This window comes from Alligator sinensis, unplaced genomic scaffold (genome assembly GCF_000455745.1).
Source record: "Alligator sinensis unplaced genomic scaffold, ASM45574v1 scaffold115_1, whole genome shotgun sequence".
Taxonomy (NCBI): Eukaryota; Metazoa; Chordata; order Crocodylia; family Alligatoridae; genus Alligator; species Alligator sinensis.
In genome coordinates, this window is record NW_005841895.1 from 2,556,305 (window position 1) to 2,573,633 (window position 17,329).

General features: G+C 40.6%; 1 protein-coding gene across 4 annotated transcripts in view; it reads left to right on the plus strand.

Moving 5' to 3' along the window:
* The window catches only part of TSHZ2 (teashirt zinc finger homeobox 2), a 300,718-nt gene that overhangs the window by 72,398 nt on the left and 210,991 nt on the right, over positions 1-17,329 (plus strand). The window contains exon 1 of one of the 4 annotated variants that reach the window (XM_014517191.2): positions 14,214-14,264. The exons of the other annotated variants lie outside the window; for them this stretch is intronic. Within the exon in view, the coding sequence (XP_014372677.1) occupies positions 14,216-14,264 (49 nt within the window). The 5' untranslated portion in view covers positions 14,214-14,215. Of the gene's footprint in view, positions 1-14,213; positions 14,265-17,329 lie in introns of those variants that run through there. 4 annotated transcript variants of the gene reach the window in all.

Here is a 17,329-nt window from a genome sequence, read left to right on the forward strand (position 1 = left end):
TTTACCCAGTAGGTGGTGGAGCAATAATGAAGCATTGTGATTAAGTAGTGTTGGAACCTCTTATCTTCCTCACTGAGTGGGAGGCACCATTAGTAGTAAAAGTAATTACCTGTGTAGAACATGTTGATTGCATTGAGTATCTACTATATGATACGAAGAGAGTCTTCTAAACTTTAGGGGTTTTAAGAGATCTTCATTTGCTACTAATTTCACATTTTAAGCAATAGCGCGCGTTGTTTTTCTAAATATTCTGTCGGTATCTAAATTACAAATAAACTTAGCAAAGAGCTTTTTTCTCCCGTCAAAATTCTCTTCTCGTTACTGATTGTTTTCTAAAAAAGAAAAATGGAACATCTGAAAATCATGCAGTACAAATGGAATGATAACGTCAGCATAAACTAGAAATGAAAACAAGCTAGAAAGTTGTCATCAAGTTAGCAACACAGATCCTAACTTTCCTATAGCGCTGAGATGATCTTGTGCAGTCAGATTCTGATGTCCTTTTTTAGACCATGGAGTATATTGCCTTTTGGGTCAAGGAAAATGAAGAAGGTACTACTGATGTGAGTTAGCAACTCACAATCTAGCTCACAGTGGTGTGAAAGCAGAAGAAACAGGGGTGTTAGTAAGGACTGTGTCTAGAAACTTCAGCCTCCTTTCTCCTGAACTTAAAGAAAATTGTTTTACATTCTTATTTGCAGTGAGCTGTGCAAGTATGATATGATCCATCCTGAGCTCCTGCTTACCCAACTGAATAGCATTTTAAAACAAGCTATGGCCGTATGTGTTAAGGCATCATGGCAAAAAGCACACACTGAATACTAGACTTATAGGTCTGTACCCTTTGGTACCTCAAAGTGTATCTTGAAGCTCATGTGGTAGAGAACTGTATTTATGATTTTGATAATTTTGAATTCAGTTTTCAGTGATGGTAGTGTTGTATATGTATGTACAACATCCCTGGCTTATTTTGGGCATGGCCCAAGTCTGATGAAGTCAATGGAAAGGTCACCATTGATTATGGAAGATTTTGGGTCATACTTTATATTAAGGTTCAGGGTCTGGGTCTAATGCTTTGTCTAGCATTCAATGTACACTCTATCACTACAGAATAGTGCATCTCTAACTTTGTTATAACCTAAAAATACAATTTTGGGTAATACTATTGTGAGTATATAAAGTCAAACATTTTTGCTCCACTCAGGAGCAGAGAGCAGGCCATGACAAGGGGTGCATTTTTCTCTCTTTTGCTTATTTAAAGACATTTCCATAGATTGTTCTTGCTGGTTTTCGAAGGATATTAGATTGTATTGATTCGGTGATTGACCTGGACTTTAATGAATGTAACAACCTGCATTGATTGGCTGCTTAGTTCTCTACCATACTCAAAATAGACAACAACGTGTCAATGACAGGAAAGGTAGATCTTAGTGATGTTATCAACAGGTTGTCTAATTTTAGTTTCTTTTTGTATCCTTGTTGATTGCCCAGCACGAATAAACCTAAGAGCATATATTGAAAACAAAGGAAGTTTTTCCCACAAAATAATGTTGATGTATTGTTTTGTAATATTTCAGAATTACAGCCAGCCAGCTTTTCCTTATAAGATATCTACCTGTCTTCCTTTTTCATTTTAATTTTCCTCTGTAGACTTTATTTTTATTTTATTTAACAGTAGGATTCTGAGCAAATGCAATTGTGCCCATTAGCAAAAAGTTGAAGGTAGAGGGCTAAGTATAAGCAGTGAAAAAGCCTGAGGCTGAATCAATTCAGGCTTTGCAGGTTAGTTTAAACTGCAGAGATTAAACTGAGAAACAACTGGACACACATTTACTTTTGATTCAGGAAATGCAACTACATGCCTGCAGTGCCTTAGAAGCCGGGGGCGGGGGGTGTGCTAGAGCAAAGCTCTCTAGCATCTGATGTGTGTTTACTTCCTCTTCCAGTTGTCCCTGAGGTCTCTGGGATTTGCAGCCCACAATTACAGCAGCAGGACTCTGCAGGGTTGCTCATCACTTCCTTTTCCTGCTTCCAGGTGCCTCTGAGATTTGTAGTCCACAGTTGCAGCCAGCAGTAAATTTTTAGCAGGGCAGGGCAGGGCAGCTCTCTACTCAGGGGAAGGTGGGGTTAACCCCCTGCCCTGGCCTCAGACCCCAGACAGTCCCTGCCACCGTACCCCCCCGCTGGAGCAGACAGCCCTTCTTTGCTGGAGCAAACAACCCAGCCCAGGGCTGGAAAGCATGCTGAGATGCTGGGGGACTGTGATTTAACTTGAACCAGGAAGGGGTCTAGGACAGAAATTTCATAAACCCGTTTGACCCAAATCAGTTAAGTCTGATACTACATTCAACCAGGTTTATCTTAAACCAGTTTCAGCCATTTAGAAACTGGTTTATGTGCACTGAACTTCTGTTCTGTTACAGGTTTAAACCAGTTTCTGATGACTTATGTTAACTTCTGTCCCTAGCCCAGGGCGTTGTAAGGTGCTGTGGCCGCAGCTGTTAATATCTGGTGTAAACAATCGCATGCAAAATTACTTCATGATTTTGTGACTACAAGAGAGATCCTGACAATGACTCAAGCTATGTGAAATTTGGCAGATTTCCTTTACAAAAGTCACTACAATTTTTTTCTTAAGGCTCAGGCTCCATAGGTTTGCAATTATCTTGATTAAAAAGCTTAAAGCAAAGTTCAGTCAAAAACAGTGTGTTCTACCTGGTTTCAAGAGGGGCCAAGCAAAACTGCTTGTTTTGCATGGATTTAACTTGAAAATATAAATTTACCTGGGTTTGATCAAACCTGTGTATATTTGCTTATAGCTGTTTTGAGGTCAGGACACAGACGATTTTTAGAAAATCCAGATCTCATTTTATAATTTAATTCAACCAAAGGTTAGACATGCCTTCTATGATATGGGTTGTGTTGCAATCAATTCCCACAGGTGTAATGATAAAAAAAATATCCAAATGAATATTTGTTATAGACCCAGGAAGTTTATAGCAATTAAATTCCTTTAAAGACACCAGGTACATTACGTACAGTTCTTTTAACATGAAAATGGTCAAAAAGGGTTTTACTTTACTCTTAGTAAGAACATAAACAGAATAAATAATGGTGTGGTAGGACTGGTTGAACATTTATTTTCTAAGATACAGCACAATGCTTATTTAAGGGTAGCTTTGAGCCTACATTTTGCAGGATGCTTTTTTCCCCAGCTGTATTTCTGGTAATAGATTACTAAAATATCTGTAACTAACTGAGTGGAAGTAAAAAACTGGAAAATATATCTAGGAAGAGGTTCCTGTAACTTGTAATTGAGTGGTCAGATATATTTGTATTAAATATCTATATCATTAACCTTATTAATAGCAAAATCTATATCATTATTAGCAGCAAATAGCTGTATTGTAGAAGGTCTCCATGTGCTAGAAGCTGTACAGTTATAGCGTACTGGAGCAGGGATTGTCTTTTTTCCTAACACATGCAAAAATTACAGATATATATTACACACAATAAAATTTTAACTCTGTGGAAATTGCGCACCATAACTTGTATCTAGAAAAATGTGCACACTTTTCAGATGTAATATTGACAGATACTAGATTTTAAAAAAATATTTCACCTAAACTGCAGTTTGCAAAACTAATAGTTTGTAGTGAAATGTGTGTACTGTCTATACTGGTCCTTGGCAGATTGACAGTGCATGCAAATATTGCACATACTAGTAATAGGCCAGGAGTTTCAATATAACAAAGTAATATAAAATCTGACAGAGGTTTGAAAGCTATGCAGGCATGTGTGCGCCTAGTTAGCACCAACAAAAGCAGCTCAGTATGGCTTCTAGGAATAGAATCCAAATTCCAAATCTCGATTCACATCTTTTGTTTTCTTAGACACACAGAAATACAACTTCCAGAAAAAACATATACAGGAGGCAGGGAAAATGAAATGAGCTGTTTCAGTCTTGGTGAGTTTGTTTAAAAATACAATTCAAGCCGTATTTTTGGCATTGAAAGTGTTATGTGGGTTTGCAGTCCTTTCTGGAATATGGAAGTGTGTCACAACCGATATTGTTCTTGATAAAACCAGTAACACCATGTTTAAAAAAGAGAAAAGAAGCAGGCTGTAATCTCTGGACTCTGTAATTAAGTTTGCAAAAGAAAATTTGTAATATGTGATGGAAAAAAAAAAATTTTTTTTTCCAAAGTGGAAAAAAAAATCAGTGACTTGAAGGGATAGACAGAAACTGTTAGTGTGATAGAAAATTAAATTACTTTAAAGAATATTTGAAAAGAAAGAGAACAGAAACCTAGTTAGGGAAAACATTTTTGATATTTAAATTCTTTCAAAGTTCATAAGCCAAAAGCTAGGGCTCATCAGTCACGCTTTGCTATACTTTTAAAGAGGGGTTGTCTCCTGGTCACGAAACTGGAATACAATTTGGGATTTCTATGTTTATTTCTTGGCTTTGCCACAAACTTCCTGTGTGACCTTCAGCAAGTCACGTAAGGTGAGAATCTGATGCCTTTATTCCCATTGTGCGGTATCTCTTGAGGGATCCATTTGAATGTAAATGCAGAGTAATGTACTATTTAGCATTAGCAAAGCATTGCAATTTGGTATTTCATCTCTCTATGAAATGAGGATAATATTTCCTTTCTCCAACCCTTTGTCCATGATGTCTATTAAGTTTGTAAACTCTTTGAGGCAAGGATTGTCTCTGACTTGTGTTTGTACAGCGTGTAGCATGATCTCAGCAGGGGCCTCTGGGCAGTATTGTAGTAGTGGTGGTAGTAGCAGTAATAATAATATTAATAAGAATCCATGGCTTTTTAAAATGTCTTCTATCCCACAGGGAATTTTCTGCCTGGCAGGGGAACTTTACTGAATAACACAAAGTACTTGTAAAAAATGACACTCTTGTTTCTACAGGACACGGAGTTTTAAAGGACCAGGATTGTAATTGATTATAGCCATTTGCCAGATCCACAATGAATGGTTATAAGACCAGTACAGATTAAATAACAGCTATATATGTGCCCTTACTTGTGTTGTGCACTACTGCATATCACAGACTTGTGTTGTACACTACTGCACATCACAGATACTCAGCCCTTAATAACATGTGTCTACCACTAGGGTGTAAAAAGGCAATCATTAAAAGCATTACCGCACTACCAATAATGTGGAAATGCTTACAATCACACCCACCTACATTTTGAGAAAATTACTGGTAATCTGATTAAGAGAGAATATTCTATTTGTAGTATATTTATATTGTAGTACGCTGGCCCTTTGACGTTTTTTCCTTCAGAAGGGTTGCAGTGTCGCATAATAGCTCTTCCCAGGATGCAGAATACCTTTTTACCTTAGGCAATTACATGATCCCTGTTCTCATCGTATCCGTGCTTCTTCTAGTCTGTAAAGTACAGCTCCTCAATCACTGTCCTGAGTACCATTTTACAGGCAGGGAAAGCATTCTCCATAGTGTTTAGACATCCAGCTCAGGTTGGTTTTAGTAGGAGTTAGACATTTAATTCTTGGGTGACTCCAGACCTATGGCACTCAGGAAATCAATAGCAGCTGGAGTACTTGTGCTCCTAACTTGCATTCTAACTACTAGATCATCCTACCTCTCCCTTTCTGTTTTCATGGGGGAAGCCCCTTTTAGGACAGACCGCTCCACTAACCATATTATTTATACTACCGTATTTACTCAAAGCCAAGACAAGATTTTTTTCCTCTTGGAATCGACCCTTCATCTTGGAATCGACTATAATATGGGGAGGGGGGGAAGGATGGGTGCATGTGGCTGCTGTAGCTCCAGTTCTGGCCCTGACTTGGGGTCAGACCTGCAGCCTCTGCTCTTGTCCCCACTGCCCCCCAGTGCCTCTTCCTCCTCTACCATCACCTCTGCCCCCCAACCAGGCTGCCCTACTATCTGCCCCGCTGCTTGCCACACTGCAGCAGTGGGGGGCAGGGGGACGGGGGAGACAAATTTAAGACAACTCTTTAATAATTAGATTCTATACCTGAAAAATTATAACAAATGTATAAATTGCCCAAGTATAATTCTAATTACTGGGGGCCATGTTAAAGTCAAAATAATCTTGGATTCAGATAAATATTGTATTAAGAGGGTGACAGAAAATGTAGAAAGGCAGAGTACAATTATTGTAATAGATTTTTGGCTGGTTTGCTGGATTTTACACCCTCTCTCTTATGTGGCAGAGATATGGAGTCAACAAACACATGGAAGCAAAGTGCATGATTCCAATTTATATTCAGGAACCTAAAAGTTGTGAAATATGCTAAGAACAAACTGTTGTGAGAAAATAAGTGCCAGCCTTCCTGCAAATTTTACATCTGATTCTGCAAGCCTGGGAAGTCTTCAAGGCTGTTCCTGACTTGGCTGCCAGTTTATGTGGGAGGGAAACAGCCATTTTGCTGGAGTGAAAGAGGCTTAAAAAGTCCCATGGTGAGAACTATTTCTTGTTCCGCATGAAATGAGTTTAATGGACCAAAGGTTGACATCTGACTCCACTGGCTTCAGTTGGGGGCGTATACATGCATGCACATTTTGGATACTTATTATTTATTATTTTACACTTGTCAGCTGGGCTGCGTTTCTGATCTACGTACTGAAGCGCTATCTGGCCAAGACAAATTATTGTTCCCATTTTATAGACAGGGCCAGTAAGACATGTCTAAAGGAACCAGTGAAAGATAATGGGAAAGAACTGTGCACCACTAACCTAACCCTGCCTCTCATTAAATAGGGTGTATATTTCTTGCACAGCAAAGGCCGATTTTTTTTATAAGAGCCAAGTATACCACAGCTGGAAACACTGCAGCTGCCATTTATGAATCTAATAACTCTTTTGAAAATTCAAATCACTTTAGCTATACAAAGTTGCGGAGTTTCAGAAGTGATCTACATCTGACACCTTCCATTGAGAACAGTGGGAGCTGCTGGGCACTTTTGAAAATCTGCCTGCTTTGTCAAGGTGCCTAAATGGAAGCGGACTCTTCTGAAAATCTGGTCTGAAAGGTCTTTTTTTAAAGTACAGCTTCTATTTTTCCAGACACAATCTAGCACACAGTTAATTAAGGATGGAGCCAAGTGGTTAGACTCTAAATACTAGGGCTTTTTTTTGCTTGTAACAACAGAGGCTGCTTTTAAAAATCTTATCCTGTGTGTGTGTGAGAGAGAGAGAGAGAGTGTGTGTGTGTGTGTGTGTGTGTGTGTGTGGGCAGGAGCATGTTTTATTTAGGGAAAAATACAGACTCCCAGGTTTCATGGTACTCTATTTCTGATAGTGCCACAAATAAAGTTGTTCAGCAAGATTGTGGCTGTGGACTTGCATCAAATTTCAAGTGAAACAACATATTTTATTTCCAAGTGCCAGATTTTACATTCAATAGCCTACAGGGGCATTCAGATCATTGCTGTGAGAACTGCTGTGCCACTTTCTTTCGGGATTGATAATGCAGCGTTTCAAAATCATAGCGAAAAATGAGGCTCTCCTATTAGAATGATGGAAATTAAAATTTTGGTGCAAAAGGTTTTCTAATCAAGTCCCAAGATATCAGGCTTACTTTATAGCCAGTGTTTCATGCTAATAAGGTTTTAGATTTTGAAAATCACAGAAGTAACTGTAAACGATCCCACGTAAGACATCAAGCGAAATAAAAGATACTCAAAGGTACCTTTGCTTGACATCTCTGGAACTGGACAAGAGGATGTGAGAATTTGGGACAAACTCCTCTTCCAGCTGTTTGACTCGTTCCCAGGGGAGGTGAAAGGCCCAGTCCCCACACTTATGTGTGAGCATAAGTATCCGTGTGACTATTCAAGTGGTTGAAGTTATGTATGTGTAAAGCATTTTTAGCATTGGAACTATACTGGGAAAGAGAAATTTGAGAGAGACAAAGTCCCTTCAAATGAAATGATAACATTCCCATAGCATATTTCATGAGTAAATGCTCACTATTTTCATGGGTTTTTGCTTGTAGCCATGTTGGTCTAAGGAAATAGGGAGGCAAGACTCTTTGGGTAGATGTGATATCTTTTATTAGACCAACTAAGTAGTTGGAAAACAAGTTCTGTGCAAGCTTTCAGACACAATCGCCCTTCTTCAGGCATAGGAAGTCTCTGCTATCCTGAGATTCCAAGGAGACGCTATTTTCATAGAGTTTTGACTTTTAGCCATGAATCACAGATTATAACCACAAAGCAGCCAGCTTTCTCCTTAAGTCTATTAATTGTTGACATTGAATCTGTATGTTAGAGCCTGGAAATGTTTGTTACCAGCCTGTCTGTCCCCTGATACAGCATTAAAAACAAGACGTGCCCTAAGGGACTAACGTTAGGGGTTGTAAAAAAAAAAATAATAATATTCCTAGTAGGAGGTAAGTATTCTCTTTCAATAGCTGCTTAATCAGCTTTTATATTATGTTATTAGTTCTATATTGCATCCATGTAAGAAATGTCAAAAGCAGTTCCACAGTAGCAATTACTATATTGTAGTTTCTACCCTACTTTAATAGTGTCATCCAGGAAGGGTTAAGGCCTTATTGTGATGGGCACTATACAAACACAGTGAAAGAGACATCTCTGCCCCAAAGTATTTACAATTTAAGTCACTGATCCTGCCCATGAGAAGAGTGTGTCATTGAAGTCAGTGCAACTTAGTGCAGGTGTAGCAATGGCATTTGTACAGGCATGGCACCCTAGACAGGGCTTGATGGGGACAGAAGTCAGAGGGACTAACAAACAACTGGAAGGAATTTAGAGAACGGGATGGAATAAGTCCCACTGAACTAAGTCCCACTGCAAGTGCCTACATGTGTGCTTTAATGTGAAGTATCCTATTTTACTGCATATTAAAGCGTCACGGCAAAAACGGTGCTGATATGCTAATTAACAGTCAAATTATGCTACTGTGCATTAAGTGTCACTAAAAAAGCATGCACTTTCAATACTGCACATTAGGACAGCCTAATGTGCATTTAGTTAGTACCCCAAAGTATGTATACACATGCTCTGGGAGTAGTGGGTGGGGAGGGGGATGGGACACTGGCCTAAAGTGGTGTTGAGAGCTGGTCTAATGGTGTTAAAGCACCTGGAGTGTCTTGTGTATCAGTGTCCCCATGCTTCAAAATGGTGGTGCAAGCACTTTATATAAAGCTTGTTGAACGAGGTTTAGATCAAGCACCCTGCTGCCATTTGAAGTGTGGGGACACTAATATACAAGATACAGGAGTCTGCTGGAGTGCCGTAATTGCCATGCTCGACCAGACTCAGTTAATCCGATGGAATTACAGTGCATCGGAGCAGCCTCCCTGCTTGTGTACTAAATTTAATGCACAGTAGCAAAAGCACACTAGTGGACATGCAGACTCACCCACTGAAAGCAAAACTTGCATGGATTTCAGTGATGTAGGATGAGGCCCATAGAGCATTTTTACACGTGCTCTGGAATGCGGTGCTAGGCACTTTAGTGACCTGTGCTAATTAAAAGAACCTGTGTGTCATGTGTATCAGCATCTCCGCACATCCCAGTGCTAAAAAAAATGGCAGCAGGGTGCTTTGAACTAAAGTTTATCAAATGTCTTTTATTTCAAAGCACCCCACCACCATTTTTTCAGCATGGGGATGCACAGGGACGCTGATACATGTGATGCAGAAGGCTGCCAGAGTAGTAAATTTCCATGCTCCAGCCGACTCAATCTAGTCTGCTCCAATGCACTGGATTTCCAGTGCATCAGAGCAGGCTCCTTGCACATCTGTAGATGCCCATAGAGACTAACTGTGTCCCCAGTTAGATAGTTTCAAGTCTCTTAAACAAATGAATTGCATAATATAAATAAATAAATTAGATCTCAGCAATGCCTCCCAGTACTCCACTTAGCCATTTTCAAGTGGCATTTTCTTCAAGACATCACAGAGTATAGGCAGGCAAACACATACCTTTGTGTAATTTACATCAGTTTTGCATACTGAAGTAAATTAAACTGGATTTAGGAATGGACAGATGTGCAGCTATTCCAGAATAGCTCAACACACAATTCCAGAGTAGCTGGACACCTGGGCTAGGGACAGACATTACACATAAACCAGTGTAAGTGTAGATAAACCTGGTTGAATGTAGTATCAGACTTCACTGATTTGGGTGGGTCAAACTGGTTTATGCAATGTCTGTCCCAGACCGCTTGCTGATTTAAGATAAGCCAGACTCCCCCAGCATCCCAGCATGCTGTCTGGGCTGGGCAGGGCTCTCTGCTCCACAGCAGGGCTGGCCCCTCCCCTCTGCTCCCTGGTTGTAGCTCTGGCAGAGACTTGTAGGCATAGAGCGTCTGCCTGGCTTCTCCCTGCTAAGCAGGGATTATTCCTCCCTCCCCTCTGCCTTACACAGACCCCTCAGCATTAGCTAGCAGACTACATGCTGGCTATAGCCCATGCTGTGGGAGACAACAAAGGCAGACAGGCTTTTTGGAATTAATCAATGGGTAGGTTATTGTCCTTCTTTGGAAAAGCGGGTTAAGAACAACTTGGAGAGAGGCATTGTTTTCTTACTGGGTTGATAAACACTGAGTTAGGGGTGATAAATATTCCCTGCTGGGCTGCTTGGGGGCAGGAATTAATCAGAGCATCCTGCTGGGGCCTGGCCATGCCCTCCTTCAGCTCAGCATTATGGAAAGGAAGGGAGGGCTGTTCTAGTGCCCCCCGGCTTCTAGCCTGAGCCACTGCAGTCATATGCCTGCATTTTTTGAATGAAAAGCGAATGTCTATCCACCTCCAAATCGGTTCAAGCTTTACAGGTTAGACTAACCTACAAAGATTGAATCAATTCAGGCTCAGGCTTTTTAAATGTCTGTCCCTAGCCCTACTTTAGACAAGTGCAGCCTAAGTTGTGTAACTTGCACTGATTGTTTCAGGGGAATTCTGCACTGGTTTAGGCAGGTTTGGAGGTTTGTATTGTCTGCCCTGAAGCTCATGTAAACTAATAGAATTTTTGTGTTCAAAAAGCTTTGATTCAGGCCCCATTTGTTAAATGGTTAATCATGTGGGAGTCTGCGGGATTGGGCCCTGCTGTGTTATTGGCAGCTTTCCTTTTTTCTACTGCATTGACAATAGAGATGCTGCTCTTGCTCTTGCAGAGGTTATTGTGTACCATACTAACAGGTGTGTGCTTCCCCTGACTGTGCTTGCATTTCCAAAGCCACGGTGACATTTATTTCCAGGATGTCTCACTACTCTGTGACTTGCTATAAGAAAGCACTAAAGGATGGACATTTTCCATCTTATGAAACAGAACCTTGCTAATGTAAATCCAGATTGCTCTACAGTGAATCTTGCCATATTTATCTGGTTGGGTCCATAAATCTCTGTGGCATTTTCTTTCTAGCTTTGCATGCAGCCGTACTGAGATTCTGACATGAACATCTGTATCATGAATGTCATTATAAAAGGTGTCAAAATAAAACAAAAAAAGCCCTCATGAGTACAGTCTGTCTGGCCTTCTTGGACTTTCTGAAGTATAGGAAACCTTTGCATCTTTGCTTCCCAGAGAATAGGGCTTGCCGCCTCCTGGCAAACCCTTTGGGCCCTGACCACTAAAAGGAAGAACAAAGGAGCAGCAGTTAGACAGACACTATCCCAACTCCTTTGCTCAGTGCTGATACTGGCTGACTGCAAAGGGGGGCTGCTCTGTACCCATTTAAAGAGCTGGGGGGGGGGGTTCCTTACTGTTATTTATGTTACTGTAGGATTTATATGCCCTATCTAAGATGAAAGCTATGTTATGTTAGGTACTGCGCACTGCTGCAAAGAAGTCATAAGCTAGATAAAAAAAGATACATAATAGAGGGGTTATTTTCCATCAGGGCAGCTGAGGAACTGAAACAAAGAGATGAAATGACTCATCTAAGGTCAGCCAGGAAGTCTGGGACAAAGTGAAGAAGTGAACCTGCATCTCCTCAAGCCCCATCTATTGCCTTATGCCAGGGGTACTCAACCCCCGGCCCAGAGGCCAGATCGAGCCTGTAGAGTGTTGTTATCCAGCCAGCAGGGCCCCCCATGGGTCTGAAAAATTGGCAGTGGAGGAGCAGTGGCAATGTTAATTGATGATCTCCAGCTACTGAATTTCCAGACCTGTGCAAAGAGATAGCATGCCCCTACATGCTAGATCTGGCCCATGGGACAGGGCTGGTATGAGGGCCAGTCCAGACTGGTCCTGTGCCAGTCATCCAGCCCGCAGGGCTGAAAGGTTGAGTACCACTGCCTCCTACACAAAATCTTCCTCCTCAATGTCCTCGGACTGTGTGATTCAGCTCCGTGGTATAATGTACCCCTCTCCTCCTGATGTAAAGCTGTGTCTGAAATCTAGATGGAATCTGGGCCTTTCATATTCTGGATGATTGTGTTAAGTGCTAATGCAGTGGTTTCAACCTGCGGTCTGTGAATCCTGGGGGTCTACAGACTATGTCTAAGGGGTCCGCGAAAGATGACTGATCAATCAAAAGTGTGGGAATTCCCACACTTACAGTTCAAAGGGGTCTGCATCTCCATTTGAAATGTCCAAAGGGGTTTGCAGATTTTAAAAGGTTGAAAACCACTGTGTTAATGTATTCGAGAAAAGGAGAACAGCTGTTTCTCCTCCAGCAGCATTTTAAAACAAAATGTAAGCCCTGGTCTGCTCTTTGAAAGAATGGTTTTAGGCACCTACTTTCAGGAGAGGGTACCGGGCAGCAGATGGAGATGCTATACTGCAGCCGAGCAAGACAGCTTGGACACAGGATCTAGGTCTCCTGCCTTTCCTCAGTGCTGCCCTCTGAGCAGCTGGGCATTGAGCGTACTGACTCTGGCCCGCTTCTTACTCAGCGTGCTGGCTGTTTGGGATCCCATTCCACGGTGCCCAGCCTCCTCCTCGCACCGTGTACGGGACATTGGCACCTCATTCAGGATTCTGGATCCTACACAGGGAGGCCAGATTCCTAAGATTTTAAGTGCCTGAGTCCTTTGTCGGGCTTGGTCGTCATTGTCTTGCCATCGTTTGGCAGGCACAATAGAAAGCATTGTTCACGAATTGCGTCATGTAATTAAGCTGCAGTCAGAGGAATGGAAAGTGGAGGTGTGTCTCTGAATTGTCTCCCTTCCTGCCATCTTTTTTTTTTTTTATACTTTGATGTAATAGGAAGCATTTTGCCAGTTGTGGTTTTCTGAGAACAGACTGGTAAACTCTGACTTGTTGCATCAGCCTGACAACTGATTTCCCGCGCATGTCAGCGTCTGCAGCTCTCCAGCGAGGCCGGGAACTGCACAGTGATTCATCCACTAAAACAGGTCCAGCACAACCAGCAGTCTATGACTTGCTATCGTAAAGCTAGGGAGGGGTGGGAGGTAGTTTAACTCCCTTTTTGGACTCGACTTTCAAATATTTCTTTGTCCTTTCTGCTGCTGAGAAGTTGAAAGCATATGCTTTGTTTGAAATCTTCCAGGAAACCCCCCCAACATATTGCAGAATCCCAGAGCCTCAAAAAGGAGCTGATGGCTTCAGCCTGAGCAAAGGCAACTGAGTTTGTGGGAATTAAGAGTAAACCTATCCTTATTCTGGCCCAGGGATTACTTGATTTGCTTCTATTTCAAAGCATAAGAAACTGTGGTGATACAATTTTAATACAGTCTACAGTCTATGGTTTACTATGTCCTTGGACAGCTGCAAATCTTCCCCTGATATATTTACTAAATGTTTAGGCTTAGCATGTTTTAACTGCAAATCAGGCTACAATAATGAACTTGGACTCCTTCCAGCTCTGATCCCAAAGTCCCTGCAAACAACTTTAGTCCCAGAGGTGAAGTGATTGAGATCTACCTGTGTGAATACACTGATTCTTCTCTTTCATTTTGTCACGTGCAGAAAACAAGAAGACATAAAAATTATGGGCCTGATCCCATCATTCATGCCAGCTGATGTTCTTATCCCACCAGGAACCAATATAGTGTTTTAATTTACAGATCGATCCACAATTCAGCTAATGAGTTGTGCGACCTTAAAAATATCCTGGCTCCATTTTGAATGTCTCACTACATTTGGGTTTTCTCTCATCAGCACTTAGGGGCTGGTATTGCATTAAAAACTGCACGCACAAATACAGTTAAGCTTTTCAATAATGAAATCACTATTTATTGTGAAATTTCATCACAGGATACATGATTCTTGGCAGGGCAGTTCAAGAGCAGGAAGCCTGCAGTTACAAAGGTATTCAAAAATGTGTATATGGGCATATTGTTTGCCTTCTTTTTATTACAGGAAGGATATGGTTTGGTTTGGTTTTGTTTTATGGATGTTTTTATTTAAGTGCACACTGGGTTTTTCCTAGTCTTTTTGTTAACACCAATTTGTAAAGTTTTTACCACCACTTGGATTATGTCCATGTAGAAAGGGACTGCCTGACTGTTTTGTGCTTGTACTTTGTATACCACGCAAAAAGTTTTTCATACCTTGGCACACCCTGTTGGAAGTACCTTCTTTGGTTGGCATGAGGCCACCAGTTCATCACTAGGTCAATGGATGCCATCCCGAGATGCACATCTATAGTAGTCCAGTTAATCGATAGTATCGCTACTTATTTTTATGCCAGAAATCTTAGTACTGTGTTAAAGAAAAATCCTGATCTACTGCTGAATGAACTAACTGTAGACACTGATGATTCCTACTTCCTATGGTTATTTGATCTCTTAATTACAGTAATTTTGAACTGATTGCCTGCTCTTTTAATTTATCTTAAATCAACAAAGAAGGCATTTGGCTGCATTAGGAAAGTGCTAATTCTGGGGTCTGGGATTTTTTGTTTTTTACAAAGTAAAGGTTTCTTGAATATAATGTCCAGTCTAGTTTGTGGAGGGTCTTTGCTTTCCTATTTTTATAAACCAAAGTGAAACCAAAGAAGAAACACATTTTTTTTTCTATCAAAGAGCAGTTCTAAAAATTTGGAGTTTCTTTGGGGCTTAATTCAGCATTTATCTGAATGGCTCGAAACTGTTCTGAATTACTCCAAACTGACTCTTCTATCTGATTCAACGACTTCTTGTTTTATGAACCAAGCTGGACCCCTTCTGGAAAACAATAATGCTTTTCTGACTGTTTCACAGCTTCCATTTTGGTCTAGGGTTAAATGATGAAGTAGTGAAATGTGATAAAAAATTGCAACGTAGGAAATTTGGAATCGCTCAAAATAGTAATTTCAGGTGCGCTTTATGTTTGGGGGACCAAGACATGATATGGTTGTTTTAGCCAACACAATTTGTTGTTGTACCTAGTGTATTTGCTTTGTTGAGATACTATTAAAAGCCAGGGGCATCTTTCAGAAGGATCACTTGCAAGCATTACTATTGACTTTTTCAACAGCAATTTTATTTGTTTTCTATTGAATCATTTTTGTTAATACACTGTAATGTGATACAAAAATTGAAGCCAAACATTTATCATCAATTTTCTTTTAGGCTACAAAGCATCAAATACTTTGAGTCAAATAGTTTTACCATTGAATTTCCCGCGTTATAGGTCTTATTTTGTGCCATCAATGTAGGACACTTGTATTAGAAAAGAGTGTAATTCTTCGTGAGTGTAATAGTTTCTGAGAGAATGTTGCTGTTACTTCAAAACACAATTAGAATGATTTTACTGGGTTAGTCCATGTTGTGGAAACACGTATCATTACGTGAAAATGAAAAGAAAACTAGTTTGCTGGGCTTTGTGGAACCTCCAAATTCTCGGGGCTCAATTCGGTTGAATTGAAGAAAAAAGATCACGCTTGTTTTTGGTTGCTCTGTATGTTAATGCATTGTGCTAGTTAATGCTAAGCGATTAGCAGTGTGCCCTCTAAGCTGTGCAGCATGCGTGGCCGCGCAGTTGTGCCTGGCAGTGCAGCATGAGTGCGTCCACGCGGCTGCGGACACCGCACAGCTTATAGGGAACGCTGGCTATTAGATCAGTACCTAATGTTTTTAATGACATTTCAAGGAAAAATATATGCATGCCGTTCTATGCCACATTTCTCTGCCAAATAACGCTGAACAGATGAGTATTAAAAAAGGGAGTGTTGCAATTAAGTTTTTGGAAACTTGAGCCCTAAGGTCTGCATAAAATGTCCACATGGATTTGCCCACCTACTTTGCCTGCACTGTTAAATTCTGCAGGCAAATGATTGCATATCGCAGCAAACACACGTGGAAAATACATTTGTTGTTATTAGGAATGTGCTAATTACTGTAGTATCTGTGGCAAGTTACCATATTGTTGTTGTTAATATTTCATTTTACATTTGTATTTCTATAACTCCAAGGGTTTCAATTAGGATCAAGGCCGTATTGTGCTGGATGCTGTACAAACATGTCCAAAAACACTGTTATTGCTTCCATGAGCTCACAATCAAGTCTGCTGCAGTCACTAGGACTCTCAGTATATGCCATGACAACATTAATTTAATTTACAAATTACAATTGTCCAGTTTTTTATGTCCCCCAAATGCTAACTTGGTTCTTTATTCAGATGAGTTGCACTAGTAGTGGTTCTGCTAAGGAGGCACAAAAGTCTTTGTGTGCCTATACGTTAATTATGCTTTGGACTGATTCTGCTGAGACTTGCACGCATAAGTAACGTTAACATCAACATTAATGAAACTACACTTCTATGTGAAGTTGAACGACTTGGGCTTTGTGCTGGATAGGAATCTTGTTTCTACAGAATGATTTTTAGAACCACTTAGGATCTCAAGAGCATTTATATTGTTTATGCTAACAGAGAGACTGTAAAGACGGTGGCCTTTGAACTTTGATTTTAGAAGTTATGTGACTAATTCAGCTTTTACAGGCCATTTTTCCCCCTAGTGTTCATTGCAAACTTCAAGGGATTGCTTGAATGGGATAGGATTTGGTTCTAAGCTGCCCGAGGTTTCATCTTTGGCCTTGCACCAGTAACTCTACAAGGAAAATGGATTTCATACGCTCAAGCTGCCCCGTTAGTGCAAAGTTGATGTGATAGACCTTTAATCTCCCCAGCAATGGTAGAGACCACCAGTGTGACCTACTGCTGTCTCATTCAGAAAGGTTGATGACAATTTGCATGGTGTTTTTTTTTAAACAAAAAGATTGTCCTGAACCATCTGAACCTCAAAAGAGAAGGAAAAAAAAATCCACATGGACCATGATTAGGGAGACTTCTCTGTCAGGCATCCTCTAGTACTGTATTTACTAGCCTAAAGCATATGTTGTTAATTCAGTGTGTCTTAAGTCTCAGCCGCACATCCATAAAGTTTAAGCTCA